The sequence below is a fragment of the Misgurnus anguillicaudatus genome, chromosome 2, assembly GCF_027580225.2.
Source record: "Misgurnus anguillicaudatus chromosome 2, ASM2758022v2, whole genome shotgun sequence".
In the NCBI taxonomy this organism is placed as follows: domain Eukaryota; kingdom Metazoa; phylum Chordata; class Actinopteri; order Cypriniformes; family Cobitidae; genus Misgurnus; species Misgurnus anguillicaudatus.
This window is the reverse complement of record NC_073338.2, coordinates 45,612,336-45,639,825: the sequence shown is the minus strand read 5'-3', so window position 1 is coordinate 45,639,825 and position 27,490 is coordinate 45,612,336. Positions and strand designations below refer to the sequence as shown.

Here is a 27,490-nt window from a genome sequence, read left to right as displayed (position 1 = left end):
GTATAAAATAAGTACACAGTTCAACTTCCATGTATGATCAAAGGTACAGGGCAATTTTCAGGGCCAGACATTTTAAAAAAAGTTTTAAAAAAGGAAAAAAAGAAAATTACATAAATAAACTCTCTCATCATGTTAAGGACAGTCTATATTTATTAAATATATATCATTATGGGATTATTGGGTCAAATTAAATGATTAAGGGGTCTGCAAAAGCAAGGGACAAGCATTTCCACCTTTTTTGTAGAATGACCCATATGCTTAAATGCAACTTAAATTAGATGAGACAGAGGTAGTGATAAATGTGATGTGCAAACATCTTTTTGTGGTGGTCAATTTTAATTTTGTAGCAGACTAAGAAATGAATGTATGGGAATGTACAATGACGCTCTCACTTGTATGATGTCACAGCAGTAGGCAGCGCATATATAACGACACGCCTATAATCCCTCCCACTGCGAATTGTTACTAAACTCGATGGAAAAGTTAACCAAGCCAAAGTGAGGTGAGCTGACCCGATCTGACCCAAACCAAACCGTGAGGTACTATGCAATGGAAAAGCGCCAATATTATTAAAAAAATATTCCTTCCAATGCGCTGCCAAATGCATACATGTATTTGTGCACTATGCACACAACATACTCTTAAGCACTTGGCACTGTGAAGCTAAATAAAGCAGTGGACGTGTGTACTCTGTTAGCAGGTTGAACTTCATTGAGCTGGTCACTATCCAAACAGCAGGACTTTGTTTACAACGCACTTAACACCTAAAGCACATTTTCATTAGGTGCTACCACAGCAAAGATGTCTCCCTCACTATATCTCATAGTCAGACTAAAAGCAAGAAAATAAAAAGAGAGAAAGAAGAAGAAGGGAGTGAGCGAGAGAAGAGGAGGTGGACCATATCTGGAACTAGGCCAGAATGAGCGAGTATGTGTGTGTGTGTGTGTGTACAGAATGAGGCCATGAGATACAGCCGGTTCTAACACAATTAGTCGGTTCCCAAAGGAAACCACGGCACAGTAAGAGCAAGTTCATTACACACGGGCAAGCATCGCTATAACTGACAGATATATGAAGAATTGCATAGACATGCATTACCCACTGTATATATTTAAACGTGAACAAACTTGTGTGTGTGCGTATGTTCGAGGAAAACCAACAGAAAGACCACAAACCCCGAGCTCTGAAAAAGAAAACACAGTGACCCCTGCAGGCCGGAGAAACTGATCGACTGATGCATACTGCATACTTTAAAAAATGAGATTAAAATAGAGTAAAAATCATAACAATAAACTGTAGTCCATCTAGCTGAATTGGTAGAGCATTGCGTAAGCAGCGCAAGGGTTGTGGGTTTAACTCCCATGCATCACACATAATAAAACGTACAGCTTGAATGCACTGCAAGTTGGTTCAGATAAAGGTGTTAGTGAAATGCATGAATGCAAAATTATAACCAAGCCCTGTAAGTGAATACACTGTAAAAAGTAAAAGTTGGATCAACTTACAAAATTCAGGCTTTACCAATTAAAATAATTTTAAGTTATTATTTGTAACGTACATTATCTTACCTAAAGTGAAAAATTTAAGTAAAAAAAATGTTTAGTTAAAGTTAGTTTATAGTTAATAATTCACTTAAAATAAGAAAGTTTTTTTATTTAATTTAAGGCGCTATTAAAAGTTTTTTAAGTACTGTAGAGCAGCTTTCACTTTTTACAGTGTATGAATATTAGGGCTGTGTATCGCCAACAATTTCCCGATACCATACGTATCCCGATATGATGCGCATCACGGTACAAGACTATTTTGAATTACATTTTTGTTTAGAATTTAGTAACATTATTATTATTATAATTATCTGTTTATTGTACATTGAATAAGCAGTGTTGTAACAGTTGTGTTTTTGCCATTTTATTTATTAGCTTTTGGGGTAACTCATAGAAATACTTATGTTTTTTTAAAAGCAGTTTTACTGAGAGTGTCTTAGCCTACTCTAGGCATTTGTCTCTCATTTAAGTATTATATATCTATGAATATATCTATAAACATGCAGTCCGAGTTAATACTATTTAATAGAAATCAGATTATTAATGTGACAGAGAGAGAGAGAGAGAGAGAGAGAGAACGCGAGCGCAAGTTATGCAGACACGTGCGCCAGCGAGACAGACGCGCAAAATGAAAGTATACCCCGCTATCTTGTACTCTACGTACTCCGTGGGACACATGCGTCCTTTCCATATGGATCACATATCAACAGTGATTCGTCGCGTTACTTTCAAAAGTGCATTCGAATCGATACGGAAGGTGCTGTATCGATGCGCTTAACGTCAGGCGTCCATGACGATGTATCATCGTATCGGTATTTTGAACACAGCACTAATGAATATGTGAGACATGAACAGACTTATTTTTAAACATCTGAATGATGATAATGAATGGACTGTCGTCTGTCTTTCATTCAGATACATTTTCAACCAAACAACTGCCTCTACTTTCAGTCTGAATAATATTTTACTGAGTTTCAATGACATTACATTTATGCATTTGGCAGACACAATAAAGTGCAGATCCTTATGTTTGAACCCAAGGCCTTTGTGCTGCTAACATCTAAAAGCTTATTGCACCAGCAGCTTATTGTCATGCTTCTTCTTTTAGGCACTTAATCTCACATAATATCATACATTTTGTGGGAATGAAAATGAACTTCATACGTCTGCAAACATCTATGTCCTTAAATGTTTTATCAAACCGAATTAAGATCTGCTGCTCTGTGAGATCTTTTATTTCCCTGAAGATGAAAGGTTGTGAAGTGTATGGCACATGTTTGTGTCGCCGTGGACTGAAGCGTGTTTGTGTGTGTACACAGGATTAAGCTTAAAGCAGAATCACAAAGTAAGACGACGGTGCAAAATGATTAACCACGGTAAAGCAATTACACTGCCGTAAAGTCCGCTCACTGCAACTGTACACACAACACTGACTTCTGCAGGTCAATCGTATGTGTATATGTGTGTGTGTGTGTGTGTGTGTGTGTGTGTGCGTGCGTGCGTGCGTGTGTGTGTGTGTGTGACCTATAAGTGTGTTCTCCAGAGAGCTTTCTATAAGAGCAATCGCCTCAGTGCTGTTATATCAGAAGTCACATACCAACACTTTATAACAGTGTACTAATGTAAATGCAAATCACGCACACACACACACACACACACACACACACACACACACACACACACACACACTTGCCTACTGATGTAAATACGTACAAAATTAGTTTTATATAAAGCTGATTTATTTTCAAAAATTTTCCCCTTATTTTTATACATTTTTGGTAACACTTTACACTATTTGTTAATATAAAAAAATGCATTAGCTAACACTGAACAATATTGTTTTACAACAATTATTATTGACAATAAAATTTTTTGTGGTGGTTAAATTTTAAATTTTATTAATTTTAAATGTATTAGTAGTAACAAGTATTGAACAGTCCTACTATTTTAAACCAATCAGAAAAGTTTCTTAAAGTAAACTATAAAAAGTGCTATATAATTGAAAACGTGATCTGCCGTAAGTACTTACTAACGCACGTATATTTTACTGCCTGCGTTCCATTTATTCATAAATGGATGCTTTTTCCATTCGTCGGAATAAAATAATTAAATCAGGACGAGACGAATCTTGTAATGTTACACTGTTAAAGGAACACTCCACTTTTTTTGAAAATATGCAAATTTTCCGGCTCCCCTGAAGTTAAACATCCGAGTTTTACCGTTTTGGAATCCATTTAGAGCCAATCTCTGGAAATAGTCACCAGCTAGGTAACTTTCAATGTGACCGGCACTAAGTTACATTGAAAGTTACCTAGCTGGGGACTCTTTTCAGGCGCTGCGTAATATCATTGAGCAGCTGTACCCATGATACGGCAGCAAAGTCCTTGGTTATTACGCAGGAATAAAAGCATATTTCATAGCCATATCTGCCTAGAAAATTACAACTTTTAATTTTCCGTCGTTCTTAGTACATGATGTAACTACAAAAGAGTAACGTTTTAAATAGGAAAAATATCGAAACTCTTTGGTTATTTTTAGCACGATGCTAATGGTGTAATCAGATTAGCGATGCTAAAACTGGTACCGCCAGACCCGGAGATCGGCTGAATTTCAAGCATTACAAACACGCATATCCAGAGCAGGTGATCTACTGCAATGCCCAAACACATGAATAGATACTTCCACCTCGTGAATACCCTGTACATTTCAATCCCATCCGAATCGGCACATAAAATCACAAACGTTGTGGGGGACACATTGAAACTCAAACATTGCTTAGAAAACTAATCCTGTCTGAACAGTCCTAAAGTGTCAACAAAGCAATTAGACATCTGAGAATTTCTGTGCCGAATGCACTTCTCCAGGGTTCGTACAAGTTTCAGTTTTTTCGAAAACGTAACGTATGTAACAATCTTGCTTTATTTTTTATGGCCAATTTCAATGCAGGAAGTACAGTGGAAGTCCTTATATGGGCACTTTAATTAAAATAGCGCACACACACAGCAACCAAGAGCTAACACAAAATCAACGTCAACAAAGTAGTGTGCTGTTGTTTGTGAGGAAAATGTAAGCTTGTTTAGCTTCCCAAAGAACCCAGCATTATGGAAACAATGCATGTAGTTTGTTTATCCGGGGTAGCGGCAGAGTTGTGCGTGTGTGTTTGTTTTAACGCTGGATTTTGTTGAACTAGGGTGGTCCCAACTGGGTCATGAGCAGTGTTGGGGAAAGTTACTTTTAAAAGTAATGAATTACAATATTAAGTTACTCCCCAAAAAAGTAACTAATTGCGTTACTTAGTTACATTTCATGGAAAGTAATACTTACGTTACTTTTAAGTTATTTTTGTGTTACATTTTCTTACTTGGCTGAGGCTTGATCTCTTTTAGGCCTTGCAGGTGTTTTTTATGACTGAGTTTGAAGTTCTGCATTCAGAAATGGCATTTTCCATCGCAAAAATGGCCTGCCATCTCCTTTTCTGACTCAAACTGTTCCAGCTCAGGTGCGCACGTATAAAGTGCGTAAACTTCTACGTGGCAACGTTCAGTTTAATTCAGTACATTATTTAAAAAATAATCAAATTAAACTGAAAAGTAACTTTCATTACTTTTTTAAAAAGTAACTCAAATATTAATGTGTACATTTATAAAGCAATGCATTACTTTACTCGTTACTTTAGAAAAGTAATATTATTACGTAATGCATGTTACTTGTAATGCGTTTCCCCCAACATTGGTCATGAGTCCACATAATGAAAACAACCTCAGTATGTAGTGAATCATAAGTTATCCAGAGATAGTGGGATAATGTTTTGTGTGTGATGCTTGCTCGTGACTCGCTCCTCCTGCGGTACGCCTCGAGGGGGTCAGGTGCAGCTGATCTGTCTTTGATAAATCTGATAAAACTAAAGACTTTTTGAATAAATAAAGGATACAATACTACTCTATAGGTACACAAGATTTACATGAGATAAGTGTATGTTATGTGAGCTTTTAAAAATAATCATGATTTATTCAACCTAAATATTTAAAACTTGAAAGCATATAAAAGTTTATCCAATTGAGGTAAGCCCATATATAGCCCCAAAATACAGCTCAGTAAATCCTTATTAACCAGTGCTCCATATAAACCCAAACAAGTCGGTGTTGACCAACCAAGACCCAGATAACAAGTTTTTCTCTTGTACTGCCAATGGAAACAGCTCAATCTGACAGAAAAAGCTTTATATAAGGACAGAAAGTAGTTGTCACATTGCTGGAGAATTAATCTTCAGTATTCTGCTGTCCGGTTTTCTCCAATTAACCAGAGAGCTGTGAGGCGTCAACACAGACACTCATTCATTTCCGAGGAAATCATTTCAGTTGTGATGTATGCCGGAGGCGATTCGGAGCGAGTCCCACCATCTCACTCCCCACAGAGAGAACTGTGAGACTCGAGAGAGACAGACAGAGAAAGACAGAGAGACGGGAATAAAGTCAGAGAGTGAGACAGCCTTCTACTCAACCCCCTGAGGAGGCGAAAGAAAGAGACATTGAATGCTAAAAACAGAGAAATGGTGTTTTTTGGAGGCGACTCGACCCGACTGGTCTATATCTCGCAGTAATCAATATTCATGTTCTGTACAGACATGTTTAGGATTATCATTTCTTTTATGTCTCCGTGACTTCCAGACACTACGCAAGCAATTTCAAGCAGGAGATCATAGCCAAACGCTCATTTGAACAGTTTTCCTGCGGCGTGAGCGACTAAATGACCAGGTGTTAGTGTCCCTTTAGAGCAGGTGTCTGGAGAAATCTGTATGTTTCAGTGAACAGCATTTTAGACTTTAAATGCAGAAAGGACTTTCAATATGCCATCTCAACGACTCTTCGGTACTTCAAAAAGCTTCCTATTCCCTTAATCTTTCGATGAAGCTATAAGGTTGTGAGAGGTTGTGCTATATTGTGCATACATATGACTATATTTCACAATACAATACATCCTCAAGTGCCGTATTGCTTTTTATACAGTACACTTGTTAAGTCTGACGTCATGCACTGCTTCCAGGTCCAGCGAATCTCAAATGCTATATGGAAATAACAAGAAAATCATGCTAATACACTTGTATCATAATGCAAAACTACCAAAAAACATCCAATCCTAATTTTTATCTCCAAGACGACCATGGATTCAGGCCTTATTCATCCCACCACCATGTTGATTCCAAACCGAGAGGGATGGACAACCAGAGTGTGCACTTTCAAGGGTTAGTTCACCCCAAAATTACAATTTGATCCTAAATCACGTCTAAGCCACCAAGTCCTCCAATGTCTTCAGAACAAATTTTTAGATATTTTTGCTGAAAACCGGGAGGCTTGTGACTGTCCCATAAACTTCAGTTTGATTTACAATTCTTTTCCCAAAAAATAACGAAAGACAACGGCATGTGCCATCAGTAGTTCAATAATAATATTATGAACAGACGAAAAAACAAAACAAAAATTTTAATCAACAATTTGTTCTCCTCCTTGGTTATTCAGTGCATGTTCAAGAGCAGACTACGGCAACGTACAGACAAATTATAAACTGGCAGGTAATTTGCGAATTTATACGGGCTGGTCATTCTGGGAAAATAATTGTAAATCAAACTGAAGTTTATGGGACAAACGGCACACGGGTAAGTGATTTATGATAAAATCATCATTTTGGGGTGAACTAACCCTTTAAACCTATTGTTTTACAGAAAACATATAGGTTTACCAAGAAAACGTGGATTGTTAAAATAAGAAGGACGTATGGCCTAATTTGAGATGAGAATAGCGCATTGTGTACATAATATCCATTTTGGATATTAGCCTCTTGGCTAATCGCTAATTACTCATGTTGTAAGCATGTTTACTTTTCTTTAAAACACCAATATAGTGCAACAATACAATATTTTATAAGAACAACTAAGTATACATCTCCAGTTTGTATAGATCATAGGAGTATGCCTCATGTATTTTCTCTGTTATGTTTTTTTTTCAAGACATGAACATTTACTTAATAATGCGTGATTGACTTGATAACAAGCTATTTACGTGATAGTTCATTGTGCAAGTACAGTTAGAGGTAAAATCATACATATGTATAATAAAGGCTAGATGTCTTATGGCGGAGTCTCTAACATCATCGCCTGCGGCCATCTTGTCTCAGTCAGCTCGCTCACTTGTAGCACTGTGTTTTAATGGTGCATGTACTTAAATAACGATGACTTGGCTATAATTCTGGATGCTTGAACATGTTTTATGAACATTATTCATAAGTATGCAGTGTCATAGGTACATCTCTGACGTTTATAACAAACCAAACCGTTTGAAAATCGGTTGAAAATTGAGCAAGTTATGGTAATTTAAAAGTACATGTACCATTAAAACACAATGCTACGAGTGAGCGAGCTGACTGAGACAAGATGGCCGCCAGTTGCGGACTTTGGCCAGCAGCGCGAGCGAGACATCTAGCCTTTATTATATATATCTATGGGCAAAACCCCACTTGAAGCCCCAAAGTTGTGTACAAATATTATTTAGTTTGAAATTAATCCTGCTTCTGTTAATTCTGGTCAATGTGCTTAAAAAAGTACCGTCATTTTTTTACGTATTCATGCCTTGCGGCTATTGTAATCTGTGCGAATTGGAGATATGCACTTAGTTATAGGACTATATTAGTGTTTTAAAGAAAAGTAAGTATGCTTACAAAATTAAAAATGAATGATTAGCCAACAGGCTAATAACAAAACAGATTTTATATACACTTTGCGTTGCTCTTATCTCAAAATTAGGTTATATATTCCTTCTCATTTTAACAATCCATGATTTCTGAGGTTGCCCTGTGGAAATTTGAAAAACAATGTATTTTCTGTGTTTTGGTGGCTGAATGATCAGCATCCCAGTACAAAACAATAGGTTTAAAGTGCACGCTCCTGACGTCTATGCCTCCCAGCCTCGTTTTGGAATCAACAAAGAAAAGGTGTATAAAAGTGGATTTTTTAGAAATTATAAATATATTGCTGTATGTGATTCCATGAACCTGGAGACGACACTGCACATTGCGAGTTTATATTTTGTATGTACATATGCAATAAACAGCTGCTTAAATAATATCCTCTTTGAAATGAGTGGAGGCTTTGGTCATGACTTAACAAGCGGATACAATAGTTACTAATTACATTAAATAAAAAATTAAATCATGCAAATATTAAAAATAAATGTATTTTTTTATTTTGCATATTAATTAAATGGCATCCTTCCAGTAGAAAACCTCTCCAATCTCTGCTAATAAAGGTGACAAGGTGTTTGAATCCGGCTTGCAACGCTCACCAAATCTCCACCACACATTATTTCCAGTTATCATCAACTCACAACGAAATGTGACACAAGGACAAAAAAGACTGAAAACAAATCTCAGAAAATTACTTTTACTCTGCTAAATGGAGCAAGCGAACGTCCTTATTCATCGTTGAACACAATCCAAAAATAAAACAATGCTAAAAAGCTATCACAGCTGAATCAGTTAAACAAATAATAATCTTGATGGTTGGCAAGAAGTTTAAAAATATGAGAACTATTATTGCACTGTGCATGCTTTCTTTTGTAAGGGAAATATTTAACAATGCAGACCTTGTAACTAGTATCCAAAGTATGGAGTGTGTGTCCTTTATATTAAACCTGAGGTTGGATAAATATTTGCAATTTAGTGTAAAACAGATTGTGTTTATGGTATTTTTGTTAATATGACAGCGTTGTACTGTCTGTCCTGTTTGTATGTTTTGTTTAGAAATAAATAAATAAAGTATAAAACAATGCAGATGTCCTAAAATAATAACTATCTGCTTTATTAGATCCATGATTTAGGACTGAACGGTTATTTCGGTGATAAAATGATGAATATACACAAATCAAGTGCTTTAATGCAGCAGCTTCCCGTTTCTTTTGCTGTTCTCTTCTTCATCAGACAAATAAAATGTTTGTGTTGTTTCACGCTGTGAATTCTGGGTCAAAATGAGGAGCTGTTTGGAAACTGATCTGTACTTTCTGTTAAAACAAGTATGTGCGAGTGTATACTTAAGCTTAAAGCTGCATCATTTAAAGGTGTATGTGTGTGTATGTGTAGGCATGTGCTAGTATGTGTGTGTGTGTGTGTGTGTCAGTATAAACAGCAATCGTGTAAGCCTTGCAGCCTCTCAGTAATGGCTTCCATTTTTCATTCAAATAAAAAATGCCAAAAAACAGCTAGACTAACCTTTCTCATGAATGTAAATGGAGAGAGAGAGACATAGATAAAACAAAAAGAGATACTTTATACAGTTTTATTTTTTTTTAATTTGGCCTTGGTTCTTACCAGTGGCATAGCAAGGCAGCCCCAGGCCCATATGCAACAAAATTTAACAAGCCCCAAACCAGAAGTGCAACATATAAAGGCATTTATCATAGAGAGCACGAGCACTAAGGGATTCGTGGACTGAGGGATCAGCAAATTCACACACACTTTGAGCAAGGGGAGATATTCGGGATTGCAGTGGACACATTATACAACACCTCTTGGCGAGAGCGGAGAGAAATTAATAAAGAGCTCAGCTCATATCCGAGAGCTCTTGTCCAGTTTTATCCAACTTGTGCGAGGGCAAAGGAAATCCTCGTAGAGCGTGGAGAGGTTTGCACATTATTTTAATGTACTTCAAGCACCAATAACGCTCTCTCGAGATTTGTCAGCAAAATAAGTCCTTAAATTACTAACATAAACATCATAAAAAAGTTGTCAGGAAAATTCAGCAAATCAAAACAACTTGGTTTTGCAAATCAACCTACTACACTGTAAAAAGTGAAAAGTTGGATAAACCTAAAAATTACTTCAATTGGTAACACCTGAAAGTTATTTAAACTTACATTTTAAATTTAAAGTGTTTTAAACTTAAACATGCAAGTTGAAACTTAACAATTTGTAGGTGTTCCCAAATTAAAGTAATTTTTCTTTTTACAATGTAGGGGAGAGCGGGGGTGATTTTTCACAAAAACTTAATTTTAAAAGATAATGTTTTTTAGTAGGGCTCTCAATAGATTAAAATATTTAATTGCGATTAATCGCATGATTTCATGAGTTAACTCGCGATTAATCGCAAATTAATCACACATTTTTATCTGTTTTAAATTTACCTAAATGTAACACTTTTTAAGTTTTTAATGCTCTAATCAGCATGGATTTGGATAATATATATGCTATATGCAAATGTATGTTTACAGCAGCCTGTTTACATTTTCAACAGAAAATTTCTATTCTCCAATCGCATCAGAAATCTTGGATATACAGTATTTGATAGGGTTATGTAGCAGAGCAAGTCAAGACCTTGATGAATGTTCTTTTATGTATTATCTATTAGTCCAATCTGTGCATGAAGTATCAAAAGTAATGATTTTTATATGGGAATGAATTACATCTGAAACATTGAAAAGAACACAGCACAAGAAGCCTAGGATGCACTTGACAAAATACAACTGATGTACTCTTACTAGTATGGACATGTAAGACTACACCCATAACTGAAGTTACACAAGGTTTTGGGAACTGTTTAAGTCTGTGTGCAAACTTAAAGCTTTCTATATTACTTGACATGCTATATATATATATATATTAGACAAAGTTTTTTTTGTTGTGGTCAATAACTCACAAGTGTGGTGAATCAATATCAGGTGGAATTTTGAACAAATGTAAAAAATCTTCAGTATAATTTCACTTTGAACATAAGTAGCGCATTATCCGCAAGTGTCTTTTGCTAGTTTCAATGCGGCACAAATATCATTTTCACGTTTAGCGCCACGTTGTTTAAATAGAAAATGCTTTTGCACCCAATTTTGCGCTCATGGGCGTGCTGGTCTGAAAATGAGGTGTATTTTATACAAATTAGTAATATGCGCCTATAAACGGGATGTATGACAATGTGCGTTTGCTTATTACACACATGGATGCGCAGCAGCACACAAACATTTTTAAATATGAAAAATTAAAGGATTGAAATGTAAAAGATTATTATTGAGTCTCTTAGACACAAATGAGGACCGATTATGAGATTTAAGAATGTATGAAGAGACGTTTTACTTGTAGCCTGGTAAGCAATTTGCTTTAAACAAAATCAAATTGCATCTATTTTGAAATGGTTTTTTTTACATGCTACCCCACAAAATTTTTTTACACTCACAGCGCTGTCCGAGTGCTGAAATGGCTCTCACATGTTTGTAAATTCTTTATCTCTTGTTTGTTACAAATAAAATATTTTTAGAGAACAATCCTTTTTTTTGCAAATTATTTTTTGAGATTACACATCATGTAGGCTATCAATTTACAGTAATTCAATTCTATTTCTGCTATTTTTACTTCCATGACTGAAAGAAAACGTCTTTTAAAGATTTTAATACAAAAGAATAATTTAATACAAATAAAACAATGCAATTTTTAACATTAATCTTAAATTGGTGGTCTTCTTCATTTGCCTAGTTTTTGCATGGCGCGAGCGCTACTGGCTTTTAAGTCTTTCACCGCCATTGACGAGATTTCTCGTTAATTACGAGAAAACGCTTCCCCGCCAATGACGAGATTTTCCGTCTTTCTGCAATACCGCTATTATCCGCAACTTTTTAAACCCGGAAGTATTGCCCTATGGCAAGCGGCTGCATGTCCGTGTCTGTTTTAAAGATCGCTGTGAATGGGATCTCTATGAAAAGTCTGTCACAAAAATGGAATTATCTCAGCTTTTTGCTCAAAATGTGGTGTTTTTGCAGAAACCTACCCATATTTAAAAGCTGATTACAAAAGAACCACTGAAGGTAGGATGAAACTGTTTTTTTTTGTTTGTAAGCAGAGGGTCTGTTCTTTTATTTGGTATATTGTATGTTTATATATTTAAAGAAGAACATTTTCTGGAAGGCATTAAACTTTGGTGAAAATCATGAAAAACGCTGGCGCTGGCTGGCAACTTAGCCAGCGAGAACAGGAACAACACTTTTATGCTGTGCGCTTGGCGCACAAACCATTTTTCCAGTCGTTAAATTAGAAAAAGTAGATTCGGACACGCCCATTTAGACTCGTCACTTTACACCATGCGCTTAGATCATTAAAATAGGGCCCTGGTTTTAGTAAATATACATAACTATGACCTTGTTAATATGTAACTGCTAATATATTTTGTTCTTTATCTTTGCAAAAAAAAAAAAAAGTAAATTACAAAAGTAACAAGTGTTACCCTCAACAGAAACTCCTGACATTTACAGTAAACCCAATTTACTTTTACACTGAAAAACTCTGAGAAGTCAAACTTCAGGATGTGTTCGAGCACTAAATAACCTGTAGACTGATCAGTATTATACACATAAAACCAGAAGCACAACGCATTATAAGAATTTTTTTAGCAATTTAATGCTTTAGGAATACTTATCAAGGTTGATAACAGCTTTCTGGACCTAAACGCAGGAAAAAATGATAAGATAACGCAATATTTGTGAGCTCTGTCAATGGTTGCGTGCTAAAGATGCTGTCATAATTTGGAATGCAAATATAATCAGGACTCTGAGAAAATTGCTTTGTTACTTTCGTCCCATGTTACTTTCGCCCCAGTTCTTCCTTATTTTAAGATTTTACTTAAAAAGTTAATATAACTTAAAAAAACAAGTTTAAATTGTTTAACTTAATTGTTAAGTTAAAGAAACATAAAAATATATGTTGATTTAACAATGCTGCATTCTTTTACAATGTACATGTCTTGACTGAGCAGTTTTCATTGAAATGATTGCTAGTGCATTGGTTGTTATTTTAGGTTGTAAAGTTTTAATTATTGATTGTCCTCAGAAGGCCTTTAATAACCCCCTGGAGCCGTGTGGATTACTTCTGTAAAGGATGGATTGATTATTTTTGGGCTTTAAATCAGAAGCCCCATTTGCTACACCGTAAAAAAAAATACCCAACATGCACGTAAAAGGATCGCTTGCAGCTGGGATTCATGTGTGCTTTAATTGCGTGCTTTTTATCAGATTTCATTACAATTCTATACCAAGTTTATTGTTGATTAAATGTGGCAGTAATTGCCAGCAAACATTTGTCCATTTGTTAGTACAAACAACTTTTACCAAAACTGTCACAAATACGTTTTATTTCTTTATTAATTCATATTCAGTCATTTAATTTTTATTCCTTATGTAAATTTTCATATTAAATTAATTAAGACAAATAAACAAATACACATTTAAAAACATTACGTTATCGACATTGCACTTATGAATACATGATCAGTGTTGGGGAAAGTTACTTTTAAAAGTAATACATTACAAATTAAGAAACTCACCTAATTGCGTTACTTACATTAGTTACTTTTCATGGAAAGTAATACTTACGTTACTTTTAAGTATTTTATGTTAATTGTAAAGCGTTACCCACAACACTTTTAACGATTATTTCAGGGTGCTCGTAGATCTACAATAATTTTCAAGTATCATTTAAGTTACGATGCTTCTGGGAAAAGGCCAGGTAGTCTAAGATGATTTCTAGGATAGTTTTTATGATCTACTTGGCTTTACGATGCATTTGGGAAATGCAGCCCAGAACATTTCCTAATATAACCGATTGTGTTTGTCTAAATAAAAGATAATCATATACATCGAGGATGGCTTAAGGATGAGTAAATCATAAGGTATAGTTTTCATTTTTGCGTTAACATTTTTAGAGTTATTCATGTAAAAGCTGTAGTAATGATGTGAAGTGTAGCACATCTGAGAGATCTGTCGAGCACTGAACAATTCTGTATTGACCTATATAATGTGATATATATTTCATCTGAAACACAGTTGGTCTCCAGCGGAAATGAGATGGAAGTGATGACAACGCCACTAAATCACCAATCCAAAAATAAACCTAGATTCTCAAAGTAGGTGAGTATGTTTAATTCATTTGATTTTTCTTTCTTACATTTCAAAAACTGTGATTTTATGGCAAATAAATCCAACAGCACAGCAACAGACCAAGATGAACCAGCAAAGCATCACCTTTGGGCCTCCTGTAACATCTAAATTTGATTTTCTCAAAGCACAAGACTAAAATTGCTATGTTTAAATGAGCCAATTTAGAAAGAGAAACTGTTCATAAACGATTTAGGCTCACCCAATAATTAAGTTTTATGATGGAGAAAATATTGAGGAGCTCTAAGCCAGAGGTCTGCCACACAATCCAAACCTATTTCAGGACAGATTCAGGTCAGTTTTTCAATTACAGTGTAATATTCAGATTTGTATCTAGGGCTATCAGTTGATTAAAAATATATTAATGACATGATATGCTGATTAGTTCATCTAAATGATTTACACAAAGGCTTCAAATGAAACTTATGAAGACACAGCCCTGAATAGACATTACAGCAAGTGCTTTTTACACTGGGCATGAATGCTGTGGTCCAAACCCTGGTACGGTTGTTCCTGGCACCCTCACAGCGTTGGTCTGGTTTCACACTCAGGCTATGTCCACACGAAGCCGGTGCATTCCCTATCCGATCATTTTTTTCCTTGCTCTAAAAAAATAATCCGTAAACACGAAACCACTGAAACTGACTGAAAGCGGTGTAGTATATATGCCGGACCAGTATGGGGCGCTGTAATTCTGCCACAGATATACACTATACACGGAGAAGAAGACTGCATGCGCATAACCAACGTATGGTGTTGTCCACTATCGCTTGTTGGTCACCACAATTGCATAGAAGCAACAGATTTTGCTGTAATAAAGCTAGTAGACTTTAGTAACTTATGTAGAACGAACACAATCACGTAGTCCGCCGCTATTGTTGTTGCTGTTACGTGTGACGCTTCCGACACGTGATGTGATGACGTTTTCGCTTCACAAAATATACGGATTGGCTGTACAGACGAAACCGCAAGCGTGTCGGTTTCAGATTTATCCACTTTAGGACCCAGTTTCAAAAAATAGCGGATTCAGTCTCCCAAAACGCCAGATCCGTGTGGATGAAACGGCAATACGATAACAAATTTATACGTATACAGTGATACGCGTCTCCGTGTGGACAGCCCCTCATTTGTTTTTATTGAACCCTGGTGCACTTGCGTTCATCTTACATATAATGCACGATAAGAAAACAGTGAGACTCGTAATATTTTTGTTGTTTATTATTTTGATACTATTATGCACAGGAAAGCAAGCGACAGCTGTACATATGCATCACAATATGGTAATCGTGCGCTGTTGAAACTAATGATGCCATCACCCCTTAGTAACTTTCAATAGCAAGTGATTATTTTCGGGCACTACGTAATATCATTGCGCCTCCTGCAGCTATGTTACAGCAGCAAAGTCCTTGATTATTACGCCAGAGTATAGTTCCTAGCCATATCTGCCTAGAAAATTGCAACTTTAAAATTTCTGTCGGTCTTAGTACACGACGTAACTACAGAAGAGTCAAGTTGTAAATAGGAAAAATACCGAAACTCTTTGGTTATTTTTTGTGTGATGGTAATGGTCTAATCAGATTCAATAGATTATGCTAAGCTATGCTAAAAGTGCTACCGCCAGACCCGGAGATCGGCTGAATGGATTTTAAAACGGTAAAAAGGGGAGTTAGAAAATGAGCATATTTTCCAAAAAAGTGTAGTGTCTCTTTAAGCGTGAGCTGCTTTCACATCCACATAAATGGAATCACAGTCCCGGGGTAAATGACCTCAGACCACTTTCGCAGGTCGTTTCGGATTCGGTTCCTCCCGGATCTGCATTATCAGTATTTTAATACGAACCCTGCTCTTATTTCGAACTGTCAGTGTGAAAGCCACCTTAGACGTCAATACATTTTTTCTTTCACCATGAGCTTTTCGACACGGTGTCATTTCAATACATGACAATTTTTACTGTTTCTAATAATAATTAACTTAAATTCATGCGTTAGATGGGCAGCAATTTGAAAGCATTTTATCAAAGACTCGTATACTGTGTGAATCTTCGTGTTTAAAACTCTTCGCTACCAGTAGCGGCCCGCCAGGTCTCAGTTACATTACGTTGGACTTAATGCAAGTGCACAACTCAGAGCTAAAATAACGAAAATCTATGAAACGCATCAGACCATTTGAGAAATTTTTTCATGAGCTGCCTAACGGTGATGACAATAACAGCAGTATTACAGGGATGATGATGATGGTAAGCACTCACTGGTACAGGGCATTTCTGGTTGCTCTCCATCTGCTCTGTAGTAACCGTTCCTGCAGACGCAGATGATGGCGGCTTCAGATGTGGACCTGCTGTTGGGTGGACACTGAAGACATAAACCCGTCCCCTGACTGGACTTAAACGTTCCCGGAGGACAAGCTCGACAGCGAGAAAGAGAGAGAGAGAGAGAGAGAGAGAGAGAGAGAGAGAAAGAGAGAGTTACATTTCTCATCAATTTTCTTCAGTTCAGAACGAGCAGAAATCTCTAAGAATATGATAAGAGCTTCTGAAAGACCCAGATTAATTTCAATTCCTTATCTAAATGTAAATACTGCAGAGGGAATTCACCAAGAGTACATTTTAGCGACTAAAAGCATTTTGCAAACCCTGTCTGTGTCGTTGTAGCACCTGATTCACTAAAGGAATTATGCAAATCAGATAACACCACAAAACTCGTAAAAAAAAAACCTCTGCTAATGAACTTCACATGGTGCAATTGCCCATCCTGTGGGTGGATTCTGAGGATGCATCAGATTTAAGGTATCTAAAAAAAGACCTGTCTCTTTAAAAGTGCCATAGAATGAAAAACTGTATTTACCTAGGCATTGATGAAGAATAAGAGTTATGTACATCAAATGTGATTATTTCCTCCTTGTTATGTGAACCTTGTGCATGCAATCTCAACATAACACCTGTAACATTTCGGTCGAGAGGAATGCCCTAATATTAAATTATACATTAAAGGGGCGGTTCAATGGTATTTCATGCATTCTGACTTATTAACACAGGTATAGAGTTGTTTCCTCGTGCTAAACGTAGGCAAAGTGTCAAAAAAGCAGTTGGGTGTGTTACAGAGTATTTCTGTGCCGATTGCACTTCGTCAGGGTTTGTACAAGTTTCGGAAAGTTTTTTTTTTTTATTATTACGGGTCCAGCTGACGTTTAAGGAGTTTATATATGTATCACTTCTTTTTATGGGCACTTCCCCCGGAAAACGCCGCCCACCCGTCAATCAGCGGGAGACTAAGAACTTTCAAACATCATATCACACGACAGCTTTGTTTAATTTCAAAACTCAACAATGACACGAAAGAAGAAATGTGTTTTTGGATGTAAGGAGTAGAAAACCAGCCTTATGAAAACAATGGATATAGTTTATTATCCGAGGTAGCAGCAGAGTTTTGCTCGTGTGTTTGATCTGCTGGATTTTCCCCAACCGGGTCATGAGTTGCATGCGGTAAGTAAGACTTCTGTCTTATGTTGGAAATAGGCACATGCATAATATATAAATGACACAAACATGTAGTGAATCATAAGTTATAAGTGTTGTATAGTGTTGCGTGACATGTACTCGCTCCTCCCGCGGTAGTAACTCCTTCTTTATTTTTTCGTACGTTATCGGAAAGATTCGGTAAAGCTAATCTTTCTTTTATAAATCTGATTAAACTAAAGACTCTTCGGATATATAAAGGATGTAATACTACTCTATAGGTACTCCAGATTAACATCAGAAATGCAGAAACAGCGTGTGTTACGTGAGCTTTAACAATCACAAAACTTGATTATTCCTCATAAATCTGTATCTTTATCTGATACAGGCTCAAACATTATTATTCATGACCCTTTCAAATAAGGTTATAATAGACTATTTTATTGGCAAATGCTAGGGTTGTAAATGGACATGTAAAACAGTCTCTGGGTAATTTTTGTACTTGATGAAGCTACATAACTTCTATGTAGATATCAGAGAACAATTTAGCATATTATTTCAATGTTTTTTTGGCACCTTTAAAGTGCACTCAATGTGTGATAACACAATTATTGCTGATAATGATTCATAAATATTACCATTCATACTCGCTACAAACATCTCTGCCATACCAACTGTTAAACCACACAGCCTTTCTACAAGACCTCATTCTCCAAAAACAAAAACAAAGAAACAAAACAAAACATGCAGAAAGTACAGGCTGTCACCTGGATGTGTGATTTCTCAGAACAAAACTTCAGAGAAATCTGCAAGGTGGTAGGAACGTTTCATGTGCTATTCAAAAAAAAAAAATAGAGAAGCGTCATTAACTGATGCTCTTGGTTTAGTTGCTGAAAACGCCTGGTGAAAAAAACAGCACAACATATGCTGGTGAAACTTCATGCTGGTTCTTCAGCAGGAGCACGGCTGCTTTTCTTTTAGTCATCCTGAAATATGTTATGAAAGAAGTAAAAAAGTTCTGGTCTTATCTCTTTGAATAAAGAACTGAAGTGATATGCTTTTATCATTAATTCTGCAGAGATTCTGCAAGATGATATGCTTTCTGCTGTTTCAGCCACCCAACTACAGAGATTAAGACTTAAACCAGTGTGCGTCTGTGATGTGATCTGATGACATGAAGGATAATGCTGCTAACAGACTCAAAGTCATTCTGTTTTCTAAAACAGTGTCCAATAATAGAGAGCACATTTTGCATATCGACATAACACCGGATGACTATAGCAATGCTTTCCATTAAAGTCCCCGTAAAATTAGATTATTTGGGTTGGTCTAATGCTGAGTTTACACCAACCGCGTTTCGGGCATCAAAATCGCGTCTACCGCGTAGGGGTGTCACGATTCTCCAAATCCTCGATTCGATTAAATTTTTGATTCTGATGTCACGATTCAATTCGATTCTCGATTTTTAAATACTTTTTTTAAGACAAAAAATTATATGCCTTTATTATTATTATTATTATTATTATAGTTTCACATTAACATGCACATTGCGTGCTTTTCCTCGCATGTGGATTAGTGGGCTTTACTTTGCGCGAGAGAGCTTGTAGAGAGAGAATTCCTTCTTGCACGCAGATAGACTTAATGCGCGGGTCTTGGACTCTTATTATCTAAAATAAAACCGGTGTGTCATAAGCAGCTGCGCTTCTCTGTGTCTTACGTGCACGCGCTCTCACATCTGTCCAAAGTCTAAACATAAACTAAAGTAATAATCCTTACGTATTTGTTCAGTTTTATGCGTTTCATGCAAGCTGAGGCAAACTATACCTTTTGCTTAAAATATAACCCGCTGCATCTTGGCGGCTCTCTTGTGCACGTGCAGAGAGCTGCACTCTGTCTGAAGGCAGATTACTAGGTAGTAATCCTGTTTATGATATGCATTTTAAGGAGTTGTAGCAATACATCCCTCGTGTTAAAAATATAAATCGCATTCCGCTGGATGGATGTTTTTAAAAGCACTTCTGATAGTTTATTCCCGCGCTTGGCAAGCCGACCGGACGTGACATGGGGGCGTGGCAGCATCGACGATGCCTTTTTTTTTATTGGAAGTTCGAGGTTGTGACTTAATTTCGATCGATTTCGATTTAAAATCGAAATCGTGACACCCTTACTACCGCTCCTAGTTTGATGCTTGAACAGTTTGAATGCATTCGCGCGTGTAGAGCGGCGTAGACGCACGGAAAAAGCAAGCATTTGACGTGTGTCAGAGGCAAACTCCGCTTCTTGTGGGAGAGGCAAGTGCTATGCGGTTGTCTGTTTGCAAGATGACTGATGTTGATTGTGCATTTATTGAGAGAGTTGCCAGTTTGTATTTGGTAACCTTAATATGGGGGAAATAAACGACGGGGGTCGATAAACGTCACGTGACTCAAAAGTGAAGTGTGTAGGTTGCCCAATGTCCTCACTGACACTCTTCCAAGCGAGGTCCTTTTTATTCCTGTCTCATCTATAAAAATAAGAACTTGTGTCGTATAGCTCCGGGTGACTGCTTACGGACAATAACAAGCGTTGGTTGAATGAGTGTCTTCCGGCGGGGCTGCCACCACAGCAGCAAGCAGGCCCCTGATTGGTTAACGCGAGGCGAAATTCCGCCAAAGTTCAAAATGTTCAACTTGGGCGTCAGCCACAAATTCGTGTGAAACGCAAAATGCACAAAAAGCACATTCACGCGTACAGTGCACACCGCTCAATTCGCGCCTGAGGCGGAAACGCGTCTTCCGCGCCGCGGCGAACGCCTCTTCCGCGCCGCTGGACCTCCTGACACGCGTCAACGCGCCTTCACATTGACTTAACACTGAAATCACTCACGCTTCACGCCTCTACCGCGGTTGGTGTAAACGCAGCATAATGCAGGGTTAACACCAAACGCGTTTTGGGCGTCAAAATTGCGTCTACCGCGCCTAGTTTGCCGCTTGAACACTTTGAATCCATTCGCGCGTTTAGAGCGGAGTAGACGCGCGGAAAAAGCAAGCATTTGACGAGCGTCCGAGGCAAAATCCGCTTCTTGTGGGAGGGGCAACTGCTGTGCGAGTGTCTGTTTGCAAGATGACTGATGTTGATTGTGCATTTATCAAGAGAGTTACCAGTTTGTATTGGGTAACCTTACTATAGGGGGAAAATAAACGGCGCGGGTCGATAAACGTCACGTGACTCAGAAGTGAAGTGTGTATTACAACTTACCAGGTTGCCCAAAGTCCTTACTGACACTCTTCCAAGCGAGGTCCTTTTTATTCCTGTCTCCTAATAGAAATATCAACTTGTGTCATATAGCTCCGAGTGACTGCTTGAGTGAGTGACTCCGGGCGGGGCTGCCACCACAGCAGCAGGCAGGCTCCTGATTGGTTAACACGGCGCAAAATTCCGCCAAAGTTCAATTTTTTCAACTCGGGCGTCAGCCGCAAATTCGCGTGAAACGCAAAATGCACAATAGCACCATTCGCGCGTACCGCGCACAACGCTCAATTCGCGCCTTTCGCGCGAGCTTCACGCGCGAATGAGGCGGAAACGCGTCTTCCGCTCCGGGCCGAATGCCTCTTCCGCACCACGGGACCTTCTGACGCACGTCAACGCGCCTTCACATTGACTTAACACTGAAATCACTCGCGCTTCACGCCTCTACCGCGGTTGGTGTAAACGCAGCATAAGACTGTGGCTCGGTGACGCACTGGAGCCACTGAGCATGGCCACCCCTGACACAATCACGAGCATCCACTAAGGTTATAAAGGTATTTGGCAGCTTTTCCACGAGTGGGCGTGGTTTCAGGGCCAACAGCGGATACGCCCCCCCACCAGTTGGGAGCAGAAAATCTTTCCTGTTTTCCAAGATTTAACTTATTTTATTTACTTGCTTTTTACATCATTTACATTTTGGGTTGGGTTGTTATTAACACATTTTTCTGTGGTATGACAAACACAAAACACATTTATTACCTGACCTTACAGGGACTTTAAAAATACTATATTGCCTCATGGCTACATCCAAGAACTTTTACGAACTCTGGGACACGGAGATCAACACACAACATTTACATTTTCTAAAATTATCCATAAGTAATCTCACCTCTAGATGAATCTAATCTGTCCTGATATTAAGATTAGCATTGCTCAAGTGACGGACGGGATTTTGGGGTCGTAACAAACCTGGATTAACCTGCTCAGCCGCATGCCTGTTATTTGCATACCATCCATATGCAACAGACGCTTATTAATATGCATTATGAGTCGCTATATGGGAAATTTAAGGTATGCGTGCAATAACTGCATTTATCAATTTACATATAAAGATGGATGAATGAAGGAACAGCATAAATTAACAAGTAAGTTTGCCATATCTCTTAAAAATCATCTTTAATGAAAGAGGACAAGATAATTTATCCATCTCTCATGGGGATAAATTGAAGGACTGTGTGACCTGTTTTGGGCTTGAAATCAAATCTCAGTCCCCTTAAAAAAATAATAATCAGATGCTGTACAGCTTATTAAAAGTTTAGAGGGTTGGTTGACTTTATAAGAGATGTTTTTTATTATCTATCCATCTATGCACTGATGGATTCATTCGTTTAATAAATAAGTAGGTAAGACAAGAGATATTCACACATGAGAAACGTTTTAAATAAAGTTGGAAAAGTTGTCAAAATCTTGGAAGTGGTAATATTTGTGAATATAATTAGGCATAAAATTTCCTAAAAGTTAAGTTTATTTGTGAAGATTATCTTAATGTGTATGAAAGACTTGTTGATCACCATTATTTTTTTTTAGATCATCTAAAAGCCATTTTGACAAGGGAACCATTGTTATAGGCGCCAATTTCTTTATTCGCTGGTGGGTCCTCCGCACATCAAGCAACGCTTAGGTTGCTTAGCAATGGCAGACGCTACGGGAGCGCCCAAGTGGTTTTGGAAAAAAGGGTGAAAAGTGGTACGATATTGTTTTCAGCATTGCTTTTAAAGCTAAATATAAAGCGTCCTTGATTCATTAAAGCATTGTAGACTTGCAAGATCCACCAATCAGAGAGGCTCCTGAATTTCACAAGCGTTTTTTATTAAAATTAATTGGCACTTAAAGCAACACTAAAGACTTTTTGCTCTTTGCTCCCCCTACAGGTTAGAAGCGTAATTGTCCATTACCGCTGTCGTAAATGCTGTAGCATAGCCGGCTTTGATTGCATTGTAGGTCTGCCGTAAAGCAAATTTTTGTAGTTTTCACTCGAACTACAGGACCGCGACCCGACGGTTGGAAACTTCTTTAGTGCAGTTTTGGCCTACTGAGGGCTGCAAAGCGAATGTGAAAGTGCCGTTCACCCTGTTTCGAGTGCACTGAAAAAAATGATTCATTGAATTAAATCAATTTTTTAAGGTAAGTGGTTGCAATCAATTAATTTAAGCTACATTTAAACAAAAGTTTTATTTTTTTTTACTTTACTAATCTTTTTTGTTTAAATGTAGCTTAAATAAATTGATTGCAACCACTTACCTTAAAAAAATGATTAAATTCAATTAATCATTTTTTTCAGTGTGGTTGAACAACTGAAACTTTTTGGAAACGTAATTTTAAGGGGAAAAAAACTCTTTGGTGTTGCTTTAACTTGTGCTCCATGGAATCGGTGCGTATGACTAGTGTGATGCTACTTTAAATGGATAGTTCACTTAAAATGAAAATTGTGTCATAATTTAATCGCCTTTATTTAGTTTGAAACGTATAATTCTGTTAAATACAAAAGAGAATATTTTGAAAAATGATGGTAAGCACACAGTAGTAGAAAAAACAAATAATATGGAAGTTAGTGGGTACCTTTGAATGTGTGTTTACCTCATTTTAAAACTGTAAGCTACTCATTTTACCCCCGAGTAGATCACTGTGTTTGCTGACAATTCAAACTTGCAAACTGTCAAGCAGGGAAAGTGGACTGACTGTCTGCTAGAAAATAGCAGGACCTGAAAGAGACACCCTGAGGCTGAGCATTCAAACAACACACACACACACACACACAAAAAAAACAGTTAGGAAGTGACTTCAGGCTTTATTTGTGGAGTTCTCCATCTCTATAGCTGTAGGCGAGACCTAAGGACACAGCCATAAAATCAAAGCCAATGAAGCACAATTGGCCACAGTACACACACACAAACACACAGTCAGGATATCCAGACACAGCAAAATCTTACAAACTTCGCCAAAATCCAGCTTCTTTAACCCAATAGAAACATCATAGAAACTTGACTCGCATCTCTTAAATTCACAACGATCTGTGCATGTATGTGCACTCCAACACAAATCCCACGGGAATTTCAGAGAAATTTGCAAGTTTAAAAAAGTTTAAATATTTTGGATGCATTACAGATCGATACCATCCCCTTCACACATTTTCCTCTTTCTTTAATCGACATGGTTTGCGCTGTGCCCCGAGGCAGAAAAGGATTTTGAGTTAAACTTCTCAAACTCCGTTATTAATATTCTCTTTAAACTATTTCTCCACCTTGACCTGAAAGAGCCCACCTGAAAGAGATCCCTGTATAAAAACGACATTTCCATCATAACAGTTGTCAAACTGTCGTCCCGGAGGATCACCATCCTGTAGAATTTACATCCGATCCCAATTCAATCCATCTCAAGCAGGCAATAAAAGCCTTCACATTATTCATTACAAGTCGGTGTGTTAAACTCTCCAGTTTTGCATCCTTGATTTACAGTAATGAAAGATAAAGTGTCCTTCGCAGGGAAACTGTGAAGTTTATAGACTCACTTTATGTTGGCTTGACAAATCCTGGCCTGAACGAACAGTTAGACAAAAGTTTGACAGGTTTAACATGGACTTTTTAACAAGTTTAGTTTAATAGCTGGCTGTTGGTATGTTTGTGTTTAAAATTGCATGATTTAACATGAAGCTAACATGATGAAGCCAGCATGATGTTAACATGATTTTACACAATGTTAACATGAAGCTAACATTATGTATTGTGAAGCTAGCATGATTTTAGCATTAAAGGACAAGTTCGGTATTTTACACTTCAAGCCCTGTTTTCAGATTGTTTATAATGAAATAGAACGGTTTTGACTGGAATTTGGACATATGATGCTGGCCCAAGAATTTTCGGGTGTTTGTTCTATCACCTCCCACCTCTACAATGGGTGTATAGGTGCAACAATCCTTCCTTAAATGCATTAAACTTTCGTTTACAAAGATGTGAAACTCACCGAGTGGTCAGGGGTGTTCACTGATATGCTCACACAAAAATCGCTGCAAAAGACGCTTTCCAACAGGTTTTATCGTAGTTTTTGTCCAACTCCATTGACTTGTATTAGATGTGCTGTGGGGTACGGTAGAGGTCTTCTCGGGTCCAAAGAAATGTACCCGACCCGAATCACTTCATACCCGAACCCGACGTGCATAAATAAAAAATTTTTAAAGAAAGACCCGACCCGAGACAAATCTGAGAAAATTAGACCCGAGTCCGACCCGAACTAGTCAAAAAAAAAATTTAACCCGACTGGAACCGAATGTAAACGCCACTGACGTGTGTGCATTCTGCAGACCCACGCGCAGCAGTCAGACAGAAAGAAACTCCGGTGGCCTTGCACCAATTTGGCGAGCTGCTCCATTCGTTTTACTTTGTTATCTGACGACGACACCAACGTAACCGCTAAAATGTACATTTATAATTGACTGACATGTTTGTCTCAACGAAAATGAACCTTCCGACAACCACACAATGTCGCAAGCGCTTTTGGCAAACAGATGAGAGGTTTGAAAAGGACATTGACGCACACAGACGAGAGAGTTCGGGTCTTCTCGGGTCCGTTCAGAAAAAACACATTCATTTTTAAATTACCCGAGACCCGATGCCGCTATTATTGTACCCGACCCGTGTCCGAGGCACATGTGAAACTTTTAGACCCGAACCCAATCGGGTCTCGGGTCGGACCTCGGGTTTTCGTTTCGAAGTGGACCCGTGAAGACCTCTAGGGTACGGTATTACTCCGCGCCGGGAACTTTGTTTGTATTCTTGCAATTGGCAAAGATGGAATTATCGCCACCAACTGGACTGTAGTGTCTATTATTCAAGCTCTCAACAGAAGAATGTACGGGTGTGAGGTGTTTGGAAAAAAAGGTCCACAATTTACAACGAATGGTAAAACACCTGTTGGAAAGCATCCTTTGCAGCCACTTCTGCGTGATCAGTGAACACCCCTGACCACTCGGTGAGTTTCACGTCTTTGTAAACGAAAGTTTAATGCATTTTAGAAAGGATTGTTGCACTTATACACCCATTGTAGAGGTGGGAGGTGATAGAACAAACATCCGAAAATTCTCGGGACAGCATCATATGTCCAAATTTCAGTCAAAACCGTTCAAATTCATCATAAACAATCTGAAAACAGGGCTTGAAGTGTAAAATACCGAACTTGTCCTTTAAGTTTGCGTGATGTCATCATGAAGTTAACATGATTTAACATGAGGCTAACATGATGTTAGCATGATTTAGCACAAAGCTAGCATGATTTAACAGGAAGCTAGCATGATGTTAACACAAAACTAAAATGATGTAACATAAAACTAGCATGAAGCTAACATGACTTAGCATGAAGCTAGCATAATGTGTACACACGTGAAGTTTGTATGATGTTGGAAGGATTTAGCTAACATAATTATTACATTTATGTTACGTGTGTGTGTTCACAGACACTGTTATCCAAAGTGAATTACAAAGCATATTGAGGATTGAACAAAATGCTCCAACAATTGAGCTACAAGTACACCAGCAGTGGCTGCAAACGTGTAAGATTAATCGGTAAACACTTTTAAGGGACACTCCACTTTTTTGAAAACAGGCTTATTTCCAGCTCCCCTAGAGTTAAACAATTGAGTTGTACTGTTTTGGAATCCATTTAGCCGATCTCCGGCTCTGGCGGTACCACTTTTAGCATAGCTTAGCATAATCCATTGAATCTGATGATTAGACCATTAGCATTGCGCTAAAAAATAACCAAAGAGTTGCAATATTTTTCCTATTTTAAACTTGACTCTTCTGTAGTTACATTCTAAGACGTCACCAAAGTCCTTGATTATTATTTTTGAGCGCGATGTTAATGGTCTAATCAGATTCAATGGATTATGCTAGGCTATGCTAAAAGTGGTACTGCCAGACCTCAGCTGAATGGATTCCAAAACGGTAAAACTCTGTTTAACTCTAGGGAAGCTGAAAAATGAGCATATTTTTTAAGTAGAGTGTCCTTTTAAAGTGTAAATTGGTGTCTATCGTGAATGTTTTATCAAATGCAACAAAGAAAATGCGTACTGTATCTTTAGGGCTTTCCCTCTATATTTCTTCCCAACACACAGAGTTTGTTCTGTGTAATGTGTGTGTTTAAAGACAGGCTGTGCTTTGTCAGAGTAAGTGTGCGTGTGAATGTAATGATGTGAACTCAGATTGTATAGCGTTCCCCGAGGCTCATGTTTACAGTTTGAAGCAAGTGTTTAAGATGAA

The 27,490-nt window shown here is 37.7% G+C and overlaps 1 protein-coding gene across 1 annotated transcript in view; it reads right to left on the bottom strand.

Annotated features, from left to right (window-relative positions):
• The window catches only part of ephb1 (EPH receptor B1), a 326,298-nt gene that overhangs the window by 105,033 nt on the left and 193,775 nt on the right, over window positions 1–27,490 (bottom strand). Inside the window, exon 4 of the mRNA XM_055203462.2 lies at window positions 16,746–16,901. Coding sequence (XP_055059437.2) covers window positions 16,746–16,901 — 156 coding nt within the window. The remainder of the gene's footprint in view (window positions 1–16,745; window positions 16,902–27,490) is intronic.